Here is a 23189-nt window from a genome sequence, read left to right as displayed (position 1 = left end):
GACTACTGGTCAGTGATCACTTGCCAGTTTTCTCAGTCTTTGCATTGGAGGGTTGTTGTATGTATCGAAGCAATATCAAATTGAGTAGAAAAGTACCACCTGAAACAATTGATAATTTAAGGGAGGATTTATCAAGTCAGAATTGGTCAGATGTTTTGTTGATGATGTTGACAGGTCATATGATGCTTTCATTTCCATTTTTTCCAGTTTGTATAATAAACACTGTCCATTTGTTGACAAAATATATAGAAATCAATATAGCAACAAACCATGGATAACTAAGGGGCTTCAGAGGGCATGTAAAAAGAAAAACGTACTATATAAACAATTCATAAAACTATGAACTAAGGAAGCTGAAAGTAAGTATAAAACATATAAGTTAATCAATATCATGAGACTCAGTAAAAAAATATATTATAATGAGTTACTTGTCAAAAACAGAAACATCAAAAACACATGGAACATATTAAATGAAATAGTAAAAAAAGAATACAGTAACTAGAGATTATCCTTCATTTTTTCAGAGTAACAACTACATCATGATTGATAACGACGAGTCTATTGCTGAACACTTTAATGAATACTTCGTTAATGTGGGTAAAAATCTTGCCAGTAAAATTGACTCATCAACTAATAACTTCTGGGTAAATAATTCAACGTTTAACAAATCTGTTTCAATGTTCATTGGTGGTACTCATGAAAGGGAAATACTTGATCTGGTTCATGGTTCAAAAAGTAAGAAATCGACTGATTTTAATAATTTGGATATGGCTTTATTAAAAAAGTTATTGATTGTATAGTAAAACCGTTCAATTATATTTGCAATATGTCACTAAGTACTGGTAAATTTCCTTCTCAAATGAAAATAGCCAAAGTAATTCCTCTGTTTAAAACTGGTGACAAACACACATTTTCTAATTATAGACCTATATCACTCCTGCCACAATTTTCCAAAATTTTGGAAAAAATATTTGCTAAAAGATTAAATGATTATTTACTGAAGCATAACATCATTTGTGAAGAACAATATGGATTCAGAAGGTCTCGAACTACATCACATGCTTTGATGGACTTTGTGGAAAGTATAGCAACTGCAACTGACAATAAACAATACACAATAGGTGTTTTTTTTAATTTACAGATAGCGTTTGACACAATTAACCATGGAATACTATTAATTAAACTGCAGAAATATGGAATCAGAGGTCTGGCATATGAATGATAGCTAGTTATTTACAAGGCAGATTTCAGTATGTTCAATTCAATAATACAAATTCTGAACTCAGGGATGTCACATGTGGGGTGCCGCAGGGCTCAGTGCTGGGTCCTTTGTTGTTTATAATCTATATAAATGATATAAGTTGGGTGTCGAGTTCACTGAGATGTGTCCTTTTTGCGGATGATACAACTGTGTTCTGTAGTGGTGAAAATCTTGAACAGCTTCTGGACATAGTGGAGAAAGAACTGGAAAAATTTAAGGTTTGGTTTGACGCTAATAAGTTGTCACTCAACCTTGGGAAAACTAAATGTATTATATTTGGAAATAAACAGGCACCCAAATGTAAAAATTTAACTATAAACAATAAGGAAATTGAGTTAGTAACAGAGAATAAATTTTTAGGTGTTATAATTGATAATAAACTTAGCTGGAAACCACATATAAATTATGTGAAATCAAAATTGTCAAAAACTATAGCCATTTTGTATAAAGCTAAAGACCTACTGCCGCAAGAAGGGTTACTTACTTTATATCATTCTCTGATGGTACCATATATGACATATTGTGTTGAGTCATGGGGAAACACTTACAAATCAAATACCAATCCAATATTCCTTTTGCAAAAACGAGCCATACGAATCATCTGCAATAAACAATATCGTGAACCAACTCATTGTCTATTTGTGTCTTTAAATTTATTAAAATTCATAGATTTGGTTGATTACATTACAATTCAAACTTTATTTCGAGCAAAAAACCAAGCCTTACCGAGACATGTCCAGAGTCTGTTCCGATTGAGGGAATCCAGATATAGTTTAAGAGGTTGTGCGATTTTTATGAAACCACTAGTAAGAACAAATGTAAAGGGTTTTTGTGCGTCTGTGGTTGGGGTGAGGAAATGGAACAAATGTTCAACAGGTTAGAATGAGTAGTACCTTAGTAAGATTTAAGAAACTACTCAAAAAGAACATTATGTCTAAGTATCAAAGAAGCAAATATAATTTGATTTATATGGAATGTTCAATTTATAAGTGGGACTTATTGTATATTTGAATGTGTGGGTATGTATATGCGTATGTAGATATATAGATATGGGTAGGTTATGTATATAAGTGACTGTGTATATGTATGTATATATTTATGTTTGTAAAGTATATACGTATGTATATAGGTATATATGGTACAGCCCAAGCAGAGGGTCACCCCCAAGAGCCTGGTCTGCTTGAGGTTTCTTCCTTATAGGGAGTTTTTCCTCACCCCAGTTGCCTAGTGCTTGCTCTGGGGTTGGTAAGGTTAGTCCTTACTGGCATAAAGTGCCTTGATTCGACTTTCTTGTGATCTGGTACTATATAAATATAATAAGTGAATAGGGGGTGGGCGCTAATAAGCTTTGCTTCAGCCCACACCCTTTTGGACTCACTAGGTTTGTCTGTGTTTGTTTGTGGAATTGTTCATTTTTTCTATTTGAATATTTTGTGTGCCAAATAAAAAAAAAACAAAAAAAACATTCTTAATAGTTGATACTGTGGTAACCTTTTCTAAAACAACAAAAAACTCTTGCCAGACTGTCAATGAACTCTCTACTGATGTCTAAATGGGGGGGGGGGGGGGGAGTATTTGGTTTCAGTGTACTGCTTCAAAAAAAAATCTCTTCCATTTCAGACGACTCTTTACCAGATTGTCTTGTTAAAACCTTATCAGAAGATAGACCTGTGAAGACATACTTTCCCCATATAGTAAATGACTTGAGCCATTATTTTGAAAATTCAAGAATTTTAAGGGATCAGTTTAAAAAAAAAAAAAAAAAAAAAAAAAAAAAAAAAATCAATGGGGGGGGGCAGGAGTGCCCGAAAAACAGAGTAACCAAAGGTCTACTACAAACTGTTGGGGCAGTATGTCTCATGGCCACTTTGCTAACTTCATATTTCCATATACAATTAATAATAATAATGTAATAATCATATCTCCTCTGGAGCACGGTTCATACTATTCTGCGGCTTACCACGCCATACAGACAAAACACGGTTTAACTTTTACACATACCGTTTTAGATACAACTCGAATAGTCACCACACAAAGGTCAAAATACAACATCTTCCAACCAATCACATAACTTTACTGATCCACACCGAGGGCAACAGCCCGCCCATCTGGGTGCGGTGCTGGAGAGCAGGCAGAGCACTGTGTGATCAGCTTGCAAATTTTGGTGAACTGTTCAAAAAGTGCATGTTTTTTTTTCATACCCATCAGGCTACATTAGCTCAGTTTACTAACAGAAGATGATTGTCATATTTTTACCCCATCTAACCTCCTGGCACTCATTTTGGAACCTACATCCTTTTTCTGCAAAAATCAAAACATAACAGCAGAACCCTTGGGACAAAATCTGTCCTCCAATTGAGTCTACCAAACAGAACTGGTAGCTCAGTGGTTAAGAAGCTAGACTAACAATATGTAGACCAAATCCAGCTCATGAGTTCAAATCCAGCTCATGCTACCCATCTGTGTACCCCTGTCTACCCCTTTAGCGCCCACCCTCAAACGAGACTGCGCTGCTCAATTAAAGAAGACTACCTTCTGTACAGCTGGTCAGAATTTGCTTTCAATTAGGTACTGATGCCCAATGGGAATGGTCACGATAAATTTTGGTGGAGGATATATTGCCTAAGCAAATAAACTGCCGAAGGAAATATCACGATAATATTGGAAACAAAGGGCAGCACGGTGGCTTAGTGGTTAGCACTGTTGCCTCACAACAAGAAGGTGGGCTCTATTCCCTCCTGTGGCCTGTGTGGCGTTTGCATGTTCTCCCCGTGTTTGCGTGGGTTCTCACCAGGTGCTCCGGCACCGTACAATTTTTGTACTTTTATCTCTGCACAAAAAGAGTGAATACAATATTTCTTTGTAAAACTTGATTTGTGATGACTCTAAATTGACCGTAGGTGTGTGTGTGCGGGTGTGACTGTGTTTGTCTATATGTAGTAGGGATGTGAATCGTTCAACAACTTACGATGGGACAAGTAATGAATGATACAGCGTGACCAATGAATGTTGGGAGAATGTTTTCCAATTTAGGTGATCATCAATAAAAATGCCAAGAAATTTAGTTTCAGATACAATTTTGATTTCTGCATCATTCAATAATAAGTTTCTATTTAAATTCCTGGGCTTATATCCGAATATAATACACTTATCAAAATTAAGTGACAATTTATTAGAGCATGGGTTAAAGCAATAAATTTTCATCTGACTGAAATTTTTTCCTGGCAAAAATCAATGCCAGCAATTCCCTAAAATGTGGCGTAGTGGGGGCACACACTCTTTTAACCCCTCAATAAATACAATAAACACATTATACAGCATACAAATCTATAGCCTCTAAGGAGAGACAGACAAAGCATAAAAAGAATGCAAAACCTGAACATAAAAAGGGTGGTGGGGGTGGGGTGTAGTCTTGATTCTGGGGGGTCTGGGGATCTCCCCCAGAACATTTTTTTTAAAGACCAAGTCAAATTTTGTGTATTCTGGTGAATTTTAATGGGTATGAAGTCCTCTGAATCAAGTAAAACTCACTTCAATCTGTGAAGTAAAAACACAGTATTGATTATGGGGGGGTCTGGGGTCCCCCCCCCCACACAATTTTTTTTAAAAGAGCAAGTTAAATTGTGTATATTCTGGTGAATTTTAATGGGTATGAAGCCCTCTGAAACAAAGAAAACTCACTTCAAACTATGGGGGTCTGGGGGATCTCCCACAGAATTTTTTTTTTTTTTTTTTTTAAAGACCAAGTCAAATTTTGTATATTCTGGTGAATTTTAATGGGTATGAAGCCCTCTGAAACAAAGAAAACTCACTTCAAACTATGGGGGTCTGGAGGATCTCCCACAGAATTTTTTTGAAAGAGCAAGTCAAATTCTGCATATTCTGGTGAATTTTAATGGGTATGAAGACCTCTGAAACAAAGAAAACTCACTTCAAACTGTCAAGTAAAAATTCTTTGTCTTCTGTAGTATTTTGATCTGTTTTAATCCGGTGAATGCACCAAATGGTTGCTGTGTCGCTGGCTGTACAGTCAATAAAATACAAAATTAGGGCCTAAAGCAACTGACAACGTTGTTCTGCTGTCCACAAAGTAACACTGTCACCAGTTATGAAAATGCATGCGCATTGAGAAACTCAAAACTGGCTTATTCACATTTAATCTGTAAAATGCTCTCACTCGTAAAACAAACTTGGGCTGCAACTAACGATTATTTTAGTAATCGATTAATCTTTTTTTTTGTTTTTTGTTTTTTTTTTTTTACTTACATGTGACTTTTGCCATTATTTCTTGAAGTGAGTTATTATTAAAAGGCCTTTATCACGCAACACCAATGTTTGAGCTTGTAATAAAGTTATGATGTTATACAACCCCTGGCAAAAATTATGGAATCACCGGCCTCGGAGGATGTTCATTCAGTTGTTTAATTTTGTAGAAAAAAAAAAAAAAAAAAAGCAGATCACAGACATGACACAAAACTAAAGTCATTTAAAATGGCAACTTTCTGGCTTTAAGAAACACTATAAGAAATCAGGAAAAAATAATTGTGGCAGTCAGTAACGGTTACTTTTTTAGACCAAGCAGAGGGAAAAAAATATGGACTCACTCATTTCTGAGGAATAAATTATGGAATTACCCTATAAATTTTCATCCCCAAAACTAACACCTGCATCAAATCAGATCTGCTCGTTAGTCTGCATCTAAAAAGGAGTGATCACACCTTGGAGAGCTGTTGCACCAAGTGGATTGACATGAATCATGGCTCCAACACGAGAGATGTCAATTGAAATAAAGGATAGGATTATCAAACTCTTAAAAGAGGGTAAATCATCATGCAAGGTTGCAAAAGATGTTGGTTGTTCACAGTCAGCTGTGTCTAAACTCTGGACCAAATACAAACAACATGGGGAGGTTGTTAAAGGCAAACATACTGGTAGACCAAGGAAGACATCAAAGCGTCAAGACAGAAAACAAAGCAATATGTCTCAAAAATCGAAAATGTACAACAAAAAAAATGAACAAATGGGAGGAAACTGGAGTCAACGTCTGTGACCGAACTGTAAGAAACCGCCTAAAGGAAATGGGATTTACATACAGAAAAGCTAAACGAAAGCCATCATTAACACCTAAACAGAAAAAAAAAAAACAAGGTTACAATGGGCTAAGGAAAAGCAATCGTGGACTGTGGATGAAAGTCATATTCAGTGATGAATCTCGAATCTGCATTGGGCAAGGTGATGATGCTGGAACTTTTGTTTGGTGCCGTTCCAATGAGATTTATAAAAGATGACTGCCTGAAGAGAACATGTAAATTTCCACAGTCATTGATGATATGGGGCTGCATGTCAGGTAAAGGCACTGGGGAGATGGCTGTCATTATATCATTAATAAATGCACAAGTTTACGTTGATATTTTGGACACTTTTCTTATCCCATCAATTGAAAGGATGTTTGGGGATGATGAAAACATTTTTCAAGATGATAATGCATCTTGCCATAGAGCAAAAACTATGAAAACATTCCTTGCAAAAAGACACATAGGGTCAACGTCATGGCCTGCAAATAGTCCGGATCTTAATCCAATTGAAAATCTTTGGTGGAAGTTGGAGAAAATGGTCCATGACAAGGCTCCAACCTGCAAAGCTGATCTGGCAACAGCAATCAGAGAAAGTTGGAGCCAGATTGATGAAGAGTACTGTTTGTCACTCATTAAGTCCATGCCTCAGAGACTGCAAGCTGTTATAAAAGCCAGAGGTGGCGCAACAAAATACTAGTGATGTGTTGGAGCGTTCTTTTGTTTTTCATGATTCCATAATTTTTTCCTCAGAATTGAGTGATTACATATTTTTTTCCCTCTGCTTGGTCTAAAAAAAGTAGCCGTTACTGAATGCCACAATTTTTTTTCCCTGATTTCTTATAGTGTTTCTTAAAGCCAGAAAGTTGCCATTTGAAATGACTTTAGTTTTGTGTCATATCTGTGATCTGCTTTTTTTCTACAAAATTAAACAACTGAATGAACATCCTCCGAGGCCGGTGATTCCATAATTTTTGCCAGGGGTTGTATTCTCGTCAAAAACAAACCTCGAGTAATGTTTTGTTTTATTTTGAGAGATTTCCATCAGGTTTCCTACAGAAACCATCTCAACCACTGACAACATATTACAGCAAGAGTCCACAAAAGTATTTTAAAGGCCTGACTAAAGTGTAATATGTGATCTTTAACAAGTTATTTTCATGAAAAAAAGACACAAATGTGCAGTTTACTGCATTTTATTTTTTTCTTGTGTAAAAACACAGCTTAGATGTGGTTTGACCGAAACAAATTGTCATTAAACAGTTATATATAAAATTCTCATTTTACATTACTTAGTCCACATTTCATTTTATCTTATGTTTATATTAGTTGTGCATATACTCTGAATAATTTACCGTAAAATTTCACTATCTTTTATTTGGCTAAAAATTACTCGCACCACGGAATGCTAACCTTAACATTGAAAATGCCATAGACATGCTAACGCATTAGCATCGGTCCCGTTTTTAAGTTATAAAATACATCTATCAACTGTTTTAGAAGACCATAACAGGTTGGTTTAATATAAATATTACTCACAAACATATGCTCTTTAGGGTTATAGCAGGGGAAAATTACGATAAAGCAACAAACCATTGAAGCAGAGTCGGATCATTGCTTCATTGGTTCAAAGCAAAGCCACACCCTGCTCTACTTGGGGAGTGTCTGCCAATGTTACCATGATGACAGGGAGGAGAAAGACCATGGCTCATGGCAAGCAGTAAACAGAGCGGAGAGGAGTGAAAATTCACACAGTCCCTTCCTCCGCAGTCCACGCTGACATTGCTGCTGCTTTGATTAGCTAAGAATGGGATGTTGCTTTGACAGTGAGACTATCATATTTCGGCCCCAAAACACGCATGACACCACATGCGCACACGTATGTGTGGTTAAATTTTCCAAATGACGGAAAACCGGGGATGAAAATTTACAGGGTGATTCCATAATTTTTCCTCAGAATTGAGTGATTCCATATTTTTTTCCTCTGCTTGGTCTAAAAAAGTAACCGTTACTGACTGCCACAATCTTTTTTTCCTGATTTCTTATAGTGTTTCTTAAAGCCAGAAAGTTGCCATTTGAAATGACTTTAGTTTTGTGTCATGTCTGTGATCTGCTTTTTTTCTACAAAATTAAACAACTGAATGAACATCCTCCGAGGCCGGTGATTCCATAATTTTTGCCAGGGGTTGTATGCCTGGAGTTTGATCTTTTCTTCCTTGTTTTGAGTTGCTTCTAAACTATGAGCAGTTTCTCCCAGTGGAGTTTCTGTGTCATCAACTTCATGATCTCAGAATCCACGGACTCACGTTAAGTTTCACCCAGTTGATCATCATTTGAACCAAAGACTGGTGTTGGCCTGCCTCTTTGGGTGATATTTTGAGAATTTTTCTCTTCAGCAATTGGGATATCCTTTTGCTTGGTTTGAACGTTCTCAGTGTTCAGGGAAGGTACAGCCTATGGGTCATCATCTTCCAATAGTGGCAAGGGATCTTGTGTTCTCTTTGGTTACGCTGAAGATCTCAACCTCACCATTCAGAGTGACAAAGTGGGCATCTGCAACACCAGGAAGTGGTTTGCAGTTGATATTTACCTGCTGCTCCTCCACGTCGAAAGGAGTCAGTTGAGGTGGCTTGGGCATCTTTTCCGGATGCCCCCTGGATGCCTCGCTGGATAGGTGTTACGGGCACGTCCCATTGGGAGGAGGCCCCGGGGAAGACCCAGGACACGCTGGAGGGACTACATCTCTTGGCTGGCTTGGGAATGCCTTGGGGTTCCCCCGGAGGAGCTGGGGAAGGTGTGTGTGTGTGTGTGTGTGTGTATATCGGGAGGTCTGGGCAGCTTTGCTTGAGCTGCTGCCCCCGCGACCCGACTCCAGATAAAGCAGAAGAAAATGGATGGATGGATTTACCTGCTTGCTTATCTGATGTTGCTGGATTGACCAGCTAAAGTTTTCACTTCAGGTTCATGAGGTCTGCATCTTCCATAGGGACGGGTATTGATAAGATTTTATTGATATCGATGCCATTATCGATTCCCTTATCGATACCTCTTGTTAATTTTGTACTAAAAGTAGGCTTTACAGGTTTTCTATGTATTTCATTGAGTCTTAAAGTAAATAAATATGAAATTGGTCACTGTATCCTTGATCTCTGGACATAAATAAAAACAAACAAAACGGTGTTTCGCTTTGAAGTTATTAATTCCAACTGGATTCTATCGTTCTAACTTGACTCGGCAGAGAGCCGCGCAGCGTTTGGAGCTGTGTGAACAGAACGGAGGACGATTCTCATTTCTTTCTTGCAACAAGACAGGAGTCCCAGTTTGTGACTTCCACACAAAAGTGACTCACGATTTCACATATTCAGGGATGAAAGTGGTGAAAAACAAAAAAAGCTGAAACCCAAAATTACCCCCCAACACCACCTGCACAAAAATGTTTGAATTCTAGAAGCTCTGAAATGCAATCTGGGACTATTCCAGACAATAAACTGCAGTGAGTGCAGCATCCATTTTGGTGAGGGAAAAACAAACAAACAAACAAAAAAAAAAACAACAACTTTACTTATTCAAATTGATTCCAGTAGTATTCTGCTCTTACTAGGATGCAGCAGTTTTCTAGTTTGGCAGATAGTTCTGGAGGAAATCAAGAAATTAACACATTGAAAATATGGTTTGACCGAAACAAACTGTCATTAAACTTAAATAAAACAGGGATGAAATGGAGGTGTAAGAGTCACTAGATGTTCATAGGAAACATTTATTTCTGTATGTATTTATTTATTAATTATGTATGTTCATTGTTAGTTGGTTTTATATTTTCTGTTGTGTTTTTATTCAGGTTCTTTTTGTCTCTTTCTCTAAAATTGTATATAATCATTAGATATTATTACTATTATTGTTGTGCTTAACATATATAAACAAAAATAAGTTTAAAAAAATATTACAATATGTAATACATTTGATTCTTTTGCAACAACAAACGCTTGACAGCTGCAACTGCTTAATGCTAACGTGTTAGCATCGGTTCCGTTTTTAAGTTATAAAATACATCTATCAACTGTTTCAGAAAACCATAACAGGTCGGTTTAACATAAAAAAGGTAAATAATACTCACAGCCATATGTTGTTTAGGGTTTTAGCGGGGGGAAAGCGAAAGAAAAAATTAATCAACGAAGCAATGATCGAAGCACTGCTTTGATTGATTCAAGGTTCAAAGCAAAGCCGCGCTGCAGAAAAGTTGATTACAGACCCACTGCAGGGTCTGTAATCACTGTAGAGAAATTATTATTTTCCTGACAAACACCCCCAAAAACAACGGCCACTCTGAAGGACCGATAAGGGAATCGTTAAGTAAAAAGGTTATATGTCGGTGGATCAAATAATTTCTTAACGATACCGAAAGGAACCGGTTCTCGATACCCATCCCTATCCTTCCATGCAGGAAATGGGCTGTAACTCCTGTTGCATTGTGAGTGAACATGCTGCCACCTTTGTCTCAGAACAATAACTGTTTCCACTCACTGACAAAAAGAAAATTAAACTTCAGTCATTAGATCTCAGTGATAACGTGTGTTACACACAGAATTTGATGCAGTTCCACTCAGAGCTTATGAGGAGATTTCCTTATTTTGTTTCATAAATGCAACTACTGGAGGTAGAAGAGATGAATACAGGAATCTGACAGTCCTATCTAAGTTAGATAGGACTGGACTTTTGCTGAACATTGCTCTTAGATAATCTAACAGCAATGTAAAATGAGGGAAACGTTAATCATTTTTTGTTACTCGCATTAAAGAAAAACATTTCTGGCATCCAGCCAAAGGAAAAATCATACTCATTTACAAAACTACGTTGATGCTCCTAACACTCTGGCATCCATAAAATAAAAGGATAATAATAAATCCTGTGGTAAGCTAAAGCCCAGAGTGAGGGTGGAAGGAAGAAAAGAGGAGGTTTTGGGAAGAAAAATGCTATTTTAACTTTCATCAAGCTGCTTGAAAACCTTACAGTTAGGTAGCCAAAAGTACAAGACTAAATAGCATTTGAAGTGATGTTTCTAATTTGAAATTTCAGTAGCCATGAGACCGTTTTGCTGGAATTGCCCTATAGCATTATTAAAAGAAGGAGAAAAAAAGATTTAGTTTATTATGGTATTTTTATTCATTTTTGTTGTACTGTCACATATCTGTTGTGTGCACTGAAACTGATTGTTTACAAAACTAAAATGAATCCATCTTGCAACTATTACTTTTAAATGACTTTAATATGAGACTTTAATGTGAGAATAAAGTAGAACTCTGATTGGCTGATCGTTGTCATGTGACACCTCCATGCCGTCTGATCGATCACCCTACTTGAAATGTTATAACCAGTGGCGGTGCCAAGGGGGGGGGCTTGAGCCCACCCAATAATGAGCCAACCCCCCCTCAGCCCCCCCAATAATTCTGCCAATAATGTGAATAGCGACTGACATATTTGTGGATCTCAACTGCAGCTTTGTGCTGAGAATGTCTCAATATTGCAAAACTGAGCAAAATGATGAATGTGTATGTTCGGTGATCCACCAATGCTGAGTTACCCTTCACAAACAGAATTTTCAGTTTTGCAAATAAAAATTTGTAAAAATCCACACACAAGTTACAAATCAGAAATTTGTGTTTGTGGATCACAAAGCATGTGTACAAATCAAAGGATATTTGTAACTCACCCTCTGTGCATTTGCAAGTATTAATGAGACAAATTAAACTCCATACTCCAAAAATTTAGGTTACCTAAATATTTACTACAGCCACTCTTAAAACTTCACTTATCTTTATTTATACCTATGTGCAAGTTTACTGAACTTGCAATTATTTAAGTGATGTGTGTGCATTGATACCACATTTTAGAGGAGCACGGGTGACTAAAACATGTACCTTGGTATTTATAAAGCAATTTACTATATATCATTCATTTCTCATTTCCTGACATTTTGTGGAGCCCTTCCAACTCCCCCCCCCAACAAAAATTTCCTGGCGCCGCCACTGATTATAACTATTTCTTCTATTGTAGCTACAGACTTCAGGTTTTGGAAAGCGTCTGAAGAACATGTGCAAGAGTTTCGAAGATTTTATATATATATAAAAAAATATAGACAAAATCCATAACAGTGCAAACAGACAACGTTTACGTCCGCTACGCAGGTTATGTTAAAAAAAAAAAAACCCTAATGTGTGAAGGTAATCTCACAGTGATTCTAAGCGGCAGTGTCGGAGCGCTCACCTCCTTTGCAGGGAGTCCTGTGCTGGCTGTGCTGGGCGCGGTAGCCCTCCACCACCTCCCACTCCCCGTTATCCCTCTTGATGGGAAACGACACGCTCAGGACGTGGTTGCAGGGCTTAATAATGCGCAGGATCCCACGCACACGGTGCCTCTTCTGTTCGGGGGTCTCCCTGGTCTTAAGGCCCTCCACCAGCTTGTCCTCTACGATGGCGGCGCCGCGGTCGAAGAAGCCCTCCACCATTCTGAAGAAGTTTGGGTCGTCGGGCTGGTCCGCCGTGTCGGCATAGCGACAAACCCGCATCAAGGAGGACGCGGGAAGCGCAGAGTCCCCGCAGCCGGAGGCCAGGACGGTACCCGCGGAGCGGCTCAGCTGCTGCCCGAAGTAACGGAACATGGCTAACGGTGCAAACAAACTAACGAAAAGACGACAAATAATGCGGGGCGTTAAAGGAGCTCCTCACCGCGTCCCGTCCCCTGACCGAGTGCACGACGACAGCATACCGCTGTTTGCTTTTAAAGGCAGCACGAGCCAAAACGCGGGGGCCCACCGTGACGCAGCAGAAGACGGACGTGCGCGCGCAAGTGTGTATTTAACAAAAGGCATTGTTTATCTCCATGGAAACAGTCCACCATGTCCTCGCGCGAGCACTTTGTTTTGTGGTACCATTAGATTTCGAACTATGGAATTAAATTAAGTGAATTATGATACATTATGGTCTCAATACATATTTAGTCGAGCCCAATTTGAGTCACTTTAAGTGTGTGTGTGAGTGAGTGAGTGAGAGAGAGAGAGAGAGAGAGAGATATTTATAGTGTTTAAAATTAAAAATTGTATATTACAACCACAAATCAGGGACGATACGGAAAATGCAAATTGATTCAGTAATTAATTTTATTGTGTAAAATATTTGTACACATGATTGTATATAACGACTATAGCCCCACCGATATGGATTTTTGAGGCCGATGCTGATAATGATATTTGGATGAAAAGAATGCAGATAATCGATAAATCGGCTGATTTGTCGATAGCCGATAAATCAGCAGATATTATTATTATTATTATTATTACTATTTTAAATGAATAAAATGTTCTTTTTTGGACCCTTAACAAAAAAGGTATGAGCTAAAAGCTGAAGCTTTGTCCTCATATTGATTAACTTTATAACAGAGAAGAATTTTCAAGTTCAAAAATGCAATCAAGAATTAAACCTTTGTGAAATTAGCAAATACATATCCTTAAAAAGAGTTGTGAAATACATCTGATCTTGTACCTCTTGTTCCTGCAACTTAGATATAGGTTATATTACAGGTAGAAAAACTTTTTAGTTGCAGACAAGTAATTCTGAGAGGAAAGAAACACAAACACTAAGGAAACATTATTTTCACAACACTCCTTTATTTTTCTATTCTGCAATTTTCAACAAAAAACTTTCAAACAACCTTAGTGCAAGCAGAGGTTGGTTTTAGTGCTGGTAGAACATTTTAACAAGAAAACATGAACCCTGATATAACATGTGAGGAAACTATCATATAACAGTAAAATAAGATTCTTTTCACAAGACCCTGTAGTATGTTTGTGCAATTTTCAAGAACAGTAACAAAGAAATGTCTAGTACAAAAAAAAATCTTTGCAAAGTTGCATTAATCTCTAAGGAAAAGATAAATAACATTACAAAAAAAAAAACCCTCAAATCTACAAAAGTTATTAAACAAATCAGCATTCGCCCTTCATTCTCGGTCCCTTTGGGTGCAAATTAAACAGAAGATAGGACTGGCAGCATATTTTTCATTATGTAAACATAAGTTAACTTTTTCACAAGCCCCCTTTAGTTTCAGGTACTCTTAATATTGCCACAACATCCTTATAAACTTACTTGTATGCTTTTGTCAGCCAATCAGTGCAGTGTGACAGTGAACTACAGGGGCCGGTGATGAACACATTTAAGCAGGGGTGTAAGCGACTCTCAGTTGAAAGGAGTCAGAGCTCCATCTACTGGACAAATTGTGCAAGGACATTTTACATTGTCGATACAAACATTATTTCAGTAACTGTTCTGTTTATGAGAAATTATCCGCGTTCTGTCGGCAAAATTTCGGCCAATATAAGCCCTTTTTGAAAAGGGCTTATATCGGCCGATAATATCAGCCGGGCGATATATCAGTCGGGTTCTAATAACGACACATCATAACACATCATAACGTAACAATAAAAACAGCTATTAACAATTTTAAAATCTGGTGGCATTCATTATACTGTAATACAGATCATAATTTGGTTTAAAAATATCTATACTCGAGGATAAGACCACTTCAGGTGGCAAACTGTTCCATATCTTTACTGCTTGGTTACTAAAGAAGTTTTTTCTCACATTCAATCTAGATCTATTAACTTCCAAGCACAATTCATGGCCTCTAAGGCCAGTATACCTTCTCATTTCAAAAAATACAGTGGGGTCAACATTCTCAAAGCCATGTAAAATTGTATATATTTCAATCAAATCACCTCGGGTTCGTCTGTCTTCAAGACTTGTGAGACCCAGTTGCAAGAGCCTATCCTCATAAGGCAAATTTTTAAATTCTGGAACCAACTTAGTGGCCCTTCTCTGTACTTTTCTAAAATATTTTTGTGTTTCTGCAAATATGGTGACCATGCCTGCACACAATATTCAAGGTGAGGATGAATGAACGTTTTGTATAAAAGAAGAAAGGAGTCTTTATCAGTAAACAAAAAGGCCCTTTATATCATCCCAAGAATTCTATTGGCCTTAGCCACCGAAAAAATTAAATTAAAATGAAATTAAATTAAAAAACAAGCTGTTTCTTACATTTAGCTTGACTAATTCCTTGTATTCTTGTAGATACTTGGCGAATAAAGGTTATTCTGATTGTGACTTCTCTTTCATTGCAAACAGTATGAACACAATATTTGGTGTGGTCAATACAAACAGAAAGGTACTGTACCTTTGTACACTGTTTATGTGTGTGAGGGAGGCAGTTCTCAAAAACTGTGTGGCCATGCTGGAAGGAGACTAGTGAGGGAAGCCACCAAGACACCCAAAGAAGCTATGACAGATTTACAGGCTTTTGTGGTTGGGGTTGGAGAATATGTGCCACCACTTCCACAGATTCATGATGAACTGGTATAGAGGAGGATCTTCTTAAAAATAACATGAAAATTTCAACTGTAGGTTGCCAGAAGGCAAGTGGGAAACCCAAGCCCAGATTTGACCCATTTTTCTGTTTTCCAACACCTCGTCACTTAACATGAAGCTGTGAATGGGGATTTAACAGACAAATGTTGCACCATTCCTAGTTTCCCCACTCTTCCGCATGTGCCTGTAATTCTTTCAGGGCTGTCATGTGTGTCATAGTGGCTCTCCTCAGTAGTCTCCTTCGGCATGGTCACTCCGGTTTTGAAAACTGCCTATTTCACACAGATTTACCATACAGTATCATACTGTTTCTACAGTATTATTAACTGCAACATCTGCAGTAGCAAATAACAAGGCATACCTGGACTATCAGCTCTGTGTTCAGAGCAACATATAAAAATGGAGGTATTCTTGCACCATGTATCAGACAGCGGGCAATAAAGGCACTTCTCTGGTTCATTAACTGCAATTTCTCATTGTATTGTTTTTAGATAACAAACATTTTACAGTCACTTATCCCTTCTTCCTGGGTTCAAAGTCCATTTTGGCAGTTAAAAGGGGTGCATGTTTTCTTTGTAACCACCCACTGCACCAGGTGATTTCACTGATTAACTGATTCCATCTGCTCAAAATGATGCTAATCAGTGAAATCACCTGGTGCAGTGGGTGGTTACAAAGAAAATGTGCACCCTCTTGGCCCTTTCTGGAATCAGTTTGACAACTATACGCTATCATGTATCCGCTATTAAGGCGCCTCTATGTGCCTCTCTGTACCTCACATGTGCCAGGTATCAGCCTCTAGTGAGCCACGACTGACCTGTCATTTGAGCCCTGTCCAGCCTCGAATGGCTCGTGTCGCCGAATATGATCCACGTCAAGCCACATATGATCCATGTAGCGCCATGTAATGCACCACTGGTGTACGTTTTGGCATGAGTTTGGTTCAAACCTCCAGCCCCCCGACACTTGGTCACTTTAAAGTGTGGGTTTTCAATTCACAGCATCCATTCAAGATGTTGTCACATTTTTTAAACGCAGTCCAAAAAAAAAAAACAAAAAAAAAACGCTCCTGCACAGTCCAGCCGGTGTGCGCCGTGCAACAGGCTGCTGTTCACCTGTGTTCTAGAGCCATTAAATGCACCAGACCAGCTAGAACCGAACCACGGGTTCCTGGACAGTCGCCTTTGTGCTTCCTCTCGGTGGTTTTATTTCTTCAGTGGCTTTACAGTTATTTGACCCATGATCCAACTTTCAACTTTGTGTTTGTCCATTAATGTCTGTAAAATCGCTCTTTTGCACGTGCTGGCAGTCACCTCTGCACTCCTTACTGGCATCATTTCCATCTGTGGCTTTGCTGGCTGTATTTCTTCTGCGGCTTTAAACACACACTCATTTTGACACCGTGAGATCCAACTTTTAACTTTGTGTTCGTCCGTTACTGACTGTAAAATCGCTCTTTTGCGCGCTCTCATTCTGTGTTCCTGGACAGTCCTGCGTTCCTTCTCGCTGGCTTCCTTTCCATCTGTGGTTTTGCTGGCTTTATTTCTTCCATGGCTTTAAACACACAGTCATTTTGACACCGTGAGATCCAACTTTTAACTTTGTGTCTGTCCATTATTGATTGTAAAATCACTCTTTTGCGAGCTGGCTTTTTGCGTAAATGCTCTTCTTGAGCGCAAGTCATTGCGTCAGTGCGCACAGAGCGTGCCTCATCTAATCCATTAACAAGATGTTAAATCTATCATAAACATACTTTTACAGCAGCTTATAAAGAAGGAATGAACATGCAACTGTTTTACCAAGCTAGTACAACAAAAATAGTTACCTTTTAAGCTGTAAACATACAGAAAGAACAAAAGCACCACAACCATAAAAATGTGGATCTATTTTTTTCTTTCTAAACAACCATTCAATTGTCAATTTTAATTATGGTGTGACCAGGTTTCGAAACCAGGTTCACTGCTGCCACAAAGCACTGAGTATTGGTGGCAGTATACGCTCACAGCTTGCTATCTGGCCGGTATTCTCCTACAAAGATATTCCTTTCCAGAAAGGGACAAATCTTTTCTCCAGGCCTGTTGGGATGACTTCGGTCATTCAAATGGAAGCAATGATTGCTTGCAATGACAGAAGAAAAGTAGCTCCATCCATCTGAAACAGTCCAGCCTTGAAACCACCTATCCATGTAGCTTTGTCCATTCTCAGGTACTTTATCACCTTTACATCACAGAGATTCAGTGGTTTGCCTTTGATTGGCAGATCAGCCATGGTAATGCAGGCATTGGACATGTCCAATATCCTGGCAGGAGGATGAGCCTTATACATATGCTCAAAGTAGTTGACCCTATCGGACAGCAGCGCCATCCGTCAGGACCTAACATGACCACAATGGGATGAGGTGTAACTTTGGAGGAATCCCTTAATTCCTCTGTAAGCAAGTCAAGGGTTACTAGACTGCAGATGGTGGGACACCCGCTCACAGATTCCTCAAACAAATGCCTGGTTGTATACCATTAGTGCTAATCACTGCCTGTTTTGTCAACTTTCACCAATTTATGCACTGCTACTCATCTGGATGATAGTCAGATTACCCTCAGAGATTAAATACATTTTCCCTGAACACTGGTGACTCAAATGCAATTCCCGGCACTTTGCTGTGAAAGATGCATCCATTCATTCCATTTTGGTCAACGGTTTTGTCTGTGTTTGTCCATTCATATTACATATCAGGTCATGTTAGGTCTGGGAGCATCCACTGGTACCACACACACACACACAAAACCACTAATTGAATCCTTCACATGATGGAACCACCTTGGGTCAGGGATGACAACTCCCAAGCAGACACTTGTCAGTCCCCTCCCTTCAAAAGTAAACATCTGTCTGCTGCAGCCAAATCCCTTTGAGATGAGGATTGCATACCACCTCCTGCAAAATAGTCTCACATTTAAGGCTAGATTAAGTTTGGGACACTCAAGCAGACAGGTGTCTGACGGACTTTAGTTAAATCCAAAAGGTAGGTTACAACTTGTTATTGGTCAGAGTTCCTAAACTGGGTAAGTACATTACGGTTATGCAAGAGTCTCCATTATTTTCCCAAGATAGCATGATTGCACTCCATAGCTACACCACCATAATTGGAATACCATTTCCAGGAATGCTGCCCTGGATGGTGTCCAGGATCCAGCAACCGAACATTTTGGTAATTCATGAATCACAGCCATTTTCCCCACAGCTGCCAGATCTGTTGGAACTGAAATAGCCTTCGTACCCAGCCCACAGTGCAATCATCAGTTACCAAGTGAAAGTGTGAGTGAAAAGTCTCTCTCACCAAGATATCACTACATGCATTTGGAGTATTATAGTGAGTTGCCCGTGGGGATCCAACGGTTGATTGGATAGTGTTTATAAAACAGGTAGCTGACATTTTTCAAGGGTGGCAATAAATTATGCAAAGTTTCTATAATGATTTTAACTGAAAGTGAAGAAAATTAAAATGAGAAAGTTTTGTGAAAAATTGTATTTATTATTTGGCACATTTATTTGATGTGATGTTTTACAACTGGCAAGCATGAGATATTTCCTTTGATCAGAGCCTGTCTGGTTACCAGGGACTGATCAGTGGTGATATCAACGTCCATTGTTCACAGTTGTTAGCTAATATCCATAATTTCTACAAAATTGTTAATTCTATCAACTTTACATTTTTCCAGCATTCATCCGTGATCTTTGGGGATCTACGGGTTCTAGACTGGCTAGTAGTTATAATATAGGTAGCTGACATTTTCCAAGCATAGTAATAAATTATGCAAAGTTTCTATAATGATTTTAACTGAAAGTGCAGAAAATTAAAATGAGAAAGTTTTGTGAATAATATTATTTGGCACATTTAATTGACGTAATGTTTTACAACTGGTAAGGTTGAGATATTTCCTTTGTTCAGAGCCTGTCTGGTTACCAGGGACTGATTAATGGTGATATCTACATCCACTGTTGTTACCTAATATCCCCAATTTCTCCAAAAATATTAGTCCTACTAACTTTACGTTTTCACAGCATTCCTCCTCGACCCAAAATATATAAACATAACAAACAGCAAATATCAACTCTCCCCAGTTTCTCAGTAATCAAAGTTATACATACACAGAGGTGACTTTGCTTTTAATATATAGATGCAATGTGCGAATAATTAGTCAAATAAGCATTAACCTGTGGTGATGTGCATCTACAACAATGCACAGCACCACTATGTTTATCTTCCTCATCTTCTAGGTTCTACACTTGTTTACGACAGCGTATCTCCTCTTGGCTGAGCAAATATTGTGTCTTAATGCTGCACGTGTTGAATGTTCTTGTTATGCTACAACTGTCTCTCTCAAGGGCAGAAAACAATTTGTTTATGTTGCTGAGTTTGTCAAACTAAAGACCCTGACCAGGGTTGAGACCTGTTGAACTCTGCCCAGGAAGTAAGATTAGATCGCTCCCTAAAGCGACTCCAAATCCACATTCACATGCTTTAAACCACGGTGTCACAATCACTTTATTGCTCAATATGGAAAGCTCGTTGAATAATAACAGCATGATTAAATACGCATAGAAAGTATGTTGTTATCTCAGTAAACAGGTTCATTGGGTGCACTGTCTCACGTAGTCATTCTAATGTCAGATGCATGAAAAAAGATCAATAGTAATTTTGCAACCGGCAGGTTTCACAAAGTCAACAGGATGTATCAATATTACTCGTGCAATAACGTAAGCGTTTATCTCTTCTTTGTTCTTTGTCCAATGTAGAGGGTCACAAAGCTTTACTGACCATTAAAAGTCATGATTTTGACAAACCACGGAAGGCTACAGAATAATGTCTCTTAATTCAGTTCTGCTGAAATTCATAATCCCTCCACAGAAAACTAAAATTGGATGCTACCAAAGTCAATGGTTGACCTGGTTGAGCCTTGACCACAAAGATATGTTATTATGTTGCAACAACAACAACCAAATGCATAGAAAACAACCAAACACTAATTACTTAGTTTGTCCAGATTAGCATAGCATGGCGGCTTAGTGGTTAGCACTGTTGCCTCACAGCAAGAAGATCGTGGGATCACTTCCCGCACTTTCTGTATGTAGTTTGCATGTTCTCGCCATGTCTGTGTGGGTTCCCTCCGAGTGCTCTAGCTTCTTCCTGCATCCAGAGACATGCAGGTAAGGTTAAGGTGTGCATGCGGGTGTGAATGTGTTTGTCTCTCAGCAGCCATAGGGTGGCTGCTGAGAGACAGCTCCAGCTACCCCGTGACCCTTAATTGGAGTAAGCGGGTATAGAAAATGGATGGATGGATGTTCACATTAACCTCAATCATAAGTTATCAGTTCACCGAATAACTGAAAAGATAAGTGACAACAAAAGTAGCCCTACATCTATCTGAAAGTACTTAATATTGGTTAGTACATACTACAGTACGTAGGAACATACAATTTGTACACACTACATTACCACCATCCTAACTGTCCTTTGCCCTGGATGTCTACAGATGACACATGCACATACCCAAATATGCCACAAAAATTTCTATTTTGCAATGGAAAACATTTCTTTAAATGGCTCCTGATGTATGTTTGCACATTGCCACAGCCCCTTGGACACCATTATTGTTTTCATGTATCTCCACTATCTTTGTGAATTTTCCTGAGTTCCTTTTCTTCAATCGCCAGGCTCCAGCTGCATCATGGGACAGTGTAACATAGCCCATTTGCAGCCTATGGAGGTAGTAGATCATGCGGGTACTGTTCGACTACTTCTAAATGCATATCTAGTTTTAGGGGAGGTGATGGTCTAGTTGTTAAAGCACTGGGCTTGAGACCAGCGGATCCTCGGTTCAAATCCCAGCCTGACCAGAAAATCACAAGGTCCTTAATCCCCTAGTTGCTCCCGGTGTGTATTGAGTACCTTGTATGGCTCACATCGGGGTGAATGTGAAGCATTACTTGTAAAGTGCTTTGAGCGTCTGATGCAGATGGAAAAGCGTTATATAAATGCAGTTCATTTAGTTTTCTGATACCCAAAGGATTGTGGCGTACGTTTTTTTTTTCTGTATTAGTATTCGGATGTAGCCAAGATAAATACAAAGCTAGCTGAATGTAAAACACACAGAATAACTGGATATAAAAACTGATTCCATCTCAATATAAAGTCAAGTGAAACCAAATAAACGCACTATAAAAGAAATCATCCAGTGTAAGGCAGTAACGGTTCATTTGTGGCAAGTGACATCATAATTATGGTGTATCCTTTGGGCAATGGGAAAAAGTCTTGATGGATGATCATCAGACTAAAATTATAACTGGTCATATACTTTTCACATAGGAACTAAAATATTTAATCAGAAATGGTGGATAACGTTCAAGATTGAGGTTGAAATTGTTATACTCTTTTTCTGAACTAATCGAAATTCCAGATTTGGTGACATCCACACAGAAATCATTCACAACGCACATTTCTTTAGTGCACAATCTGAATTTTTAAGAGAACTGAACTGTTCTCTGTACCACCGACCAGTTTCTCTTAATGAAATGAAAGATTGACTTTTAAGTTTCAGTGTGATTTTGGGGTGTTTATTTGCAGAAAGGGAATATAGCATTCTTTATCCATCTGTTCATTCATGTATATTTACCTGCATAAGTGTAGAATGAGTCCTTAAGTTGTACATGGTATTGCCCCCCCCAACCCCCTTACCCCACCCTTTTGTTGCAGCACCGTGTTGATACAGTAGCCCAAAAGGGACATACATGATGCAGTGTGGCTAGAAGACTGAATGTTAAAAAGGTCTCAGTGGTTGTTCCCCTAGACATCATCAAGTGGTTGCCTAGTGCAACCTAACAAGTTTAAGAACCCTCATTTTTGTGAAATAATGGTTCATATATATATATATATATATGTGTGTGTGTGTGTGTGTGTGTGTGTGTGTGTGTGTGTGTGTGTGTGTGTGTGTGTGTGTGTGTGTGTGTGTGTGTGTAGATAATCTCAAGGCAAGGGATCATGAATCCCCACTGCTACAGAAGCAAAAACATGAAGAGAAACAAAATTGTGACACTGTAGCTTTAATAACAGGAGCTACTGATTAAATATAGAATCAGGAAAAGCTGTTTGGCTTTGATTGACAGCTGACCTGCCCCGCCCCATCCACAGCCTGTACAGCTTCTGTTTATCTTTCAACATATCATGACCCTCTCTCTCCCTCTCTTTGATTCTCTGCCTGCACAAACAGACAGTGATTTGTCTTGGTTGTTTCAAAGGCTGAGTACTGCCACACCATTGGCTGTTTGCTTGACAACACCCACTAACCCACAGGGGTGTGCCCAGGATAACTGATCAGACAGAACGAGGGCTTGACATAAATGAGGGCGTGTTCACTTGTGTCACGTGTGTCATCCGCTGTTGTGCTA

At 38.6% G+C, this 23189-nt stretch overlaps 1 protein-coding gene across 1 annotated transcript in view; it reads right to left on the bottom strand.

Annotated features, from left to right (window-relative positions):
- The window catches only part of glud1b (glutamate dehydrogenase 1b), a 54217-nt gene extending 41079 nt beyond the window's left edge, over positions 1–13138 (bottom strand). The window contains exon 1 of the mRNA XM_034194461.1: positions 12595–13138. Coding sequence (XP_034050352.1) covers positions 12595–12988 — 394 coding nt within the window. The 5' untranslated portion in view covers positions 12989–13138. The remainder of the gene's footprint in view (positions 1–12594) is intronic.
- Between the last annotated feature and the right edge of the window lie 10051 nt (positions 13139–23189).

Source organism: Thalassophryne amazonica, chromosome 18, assembly GCF_902500255.1.
Source record: "Thalassophryne amazonica chromosome 18, fThaAma1.1, whole genome shotgun sequence".
Taxonomy (NCBI): domain Eukaryota; kingdom Metazoa; phylum Chordata; class Actinopteri; order Batrachoidiformes; family Batrachoididae; genus Thalassophryne; species Thalassophryne amazonica.
This window is presented reverse-complemented; position numbering and strand designations above follow the sequence as displayed.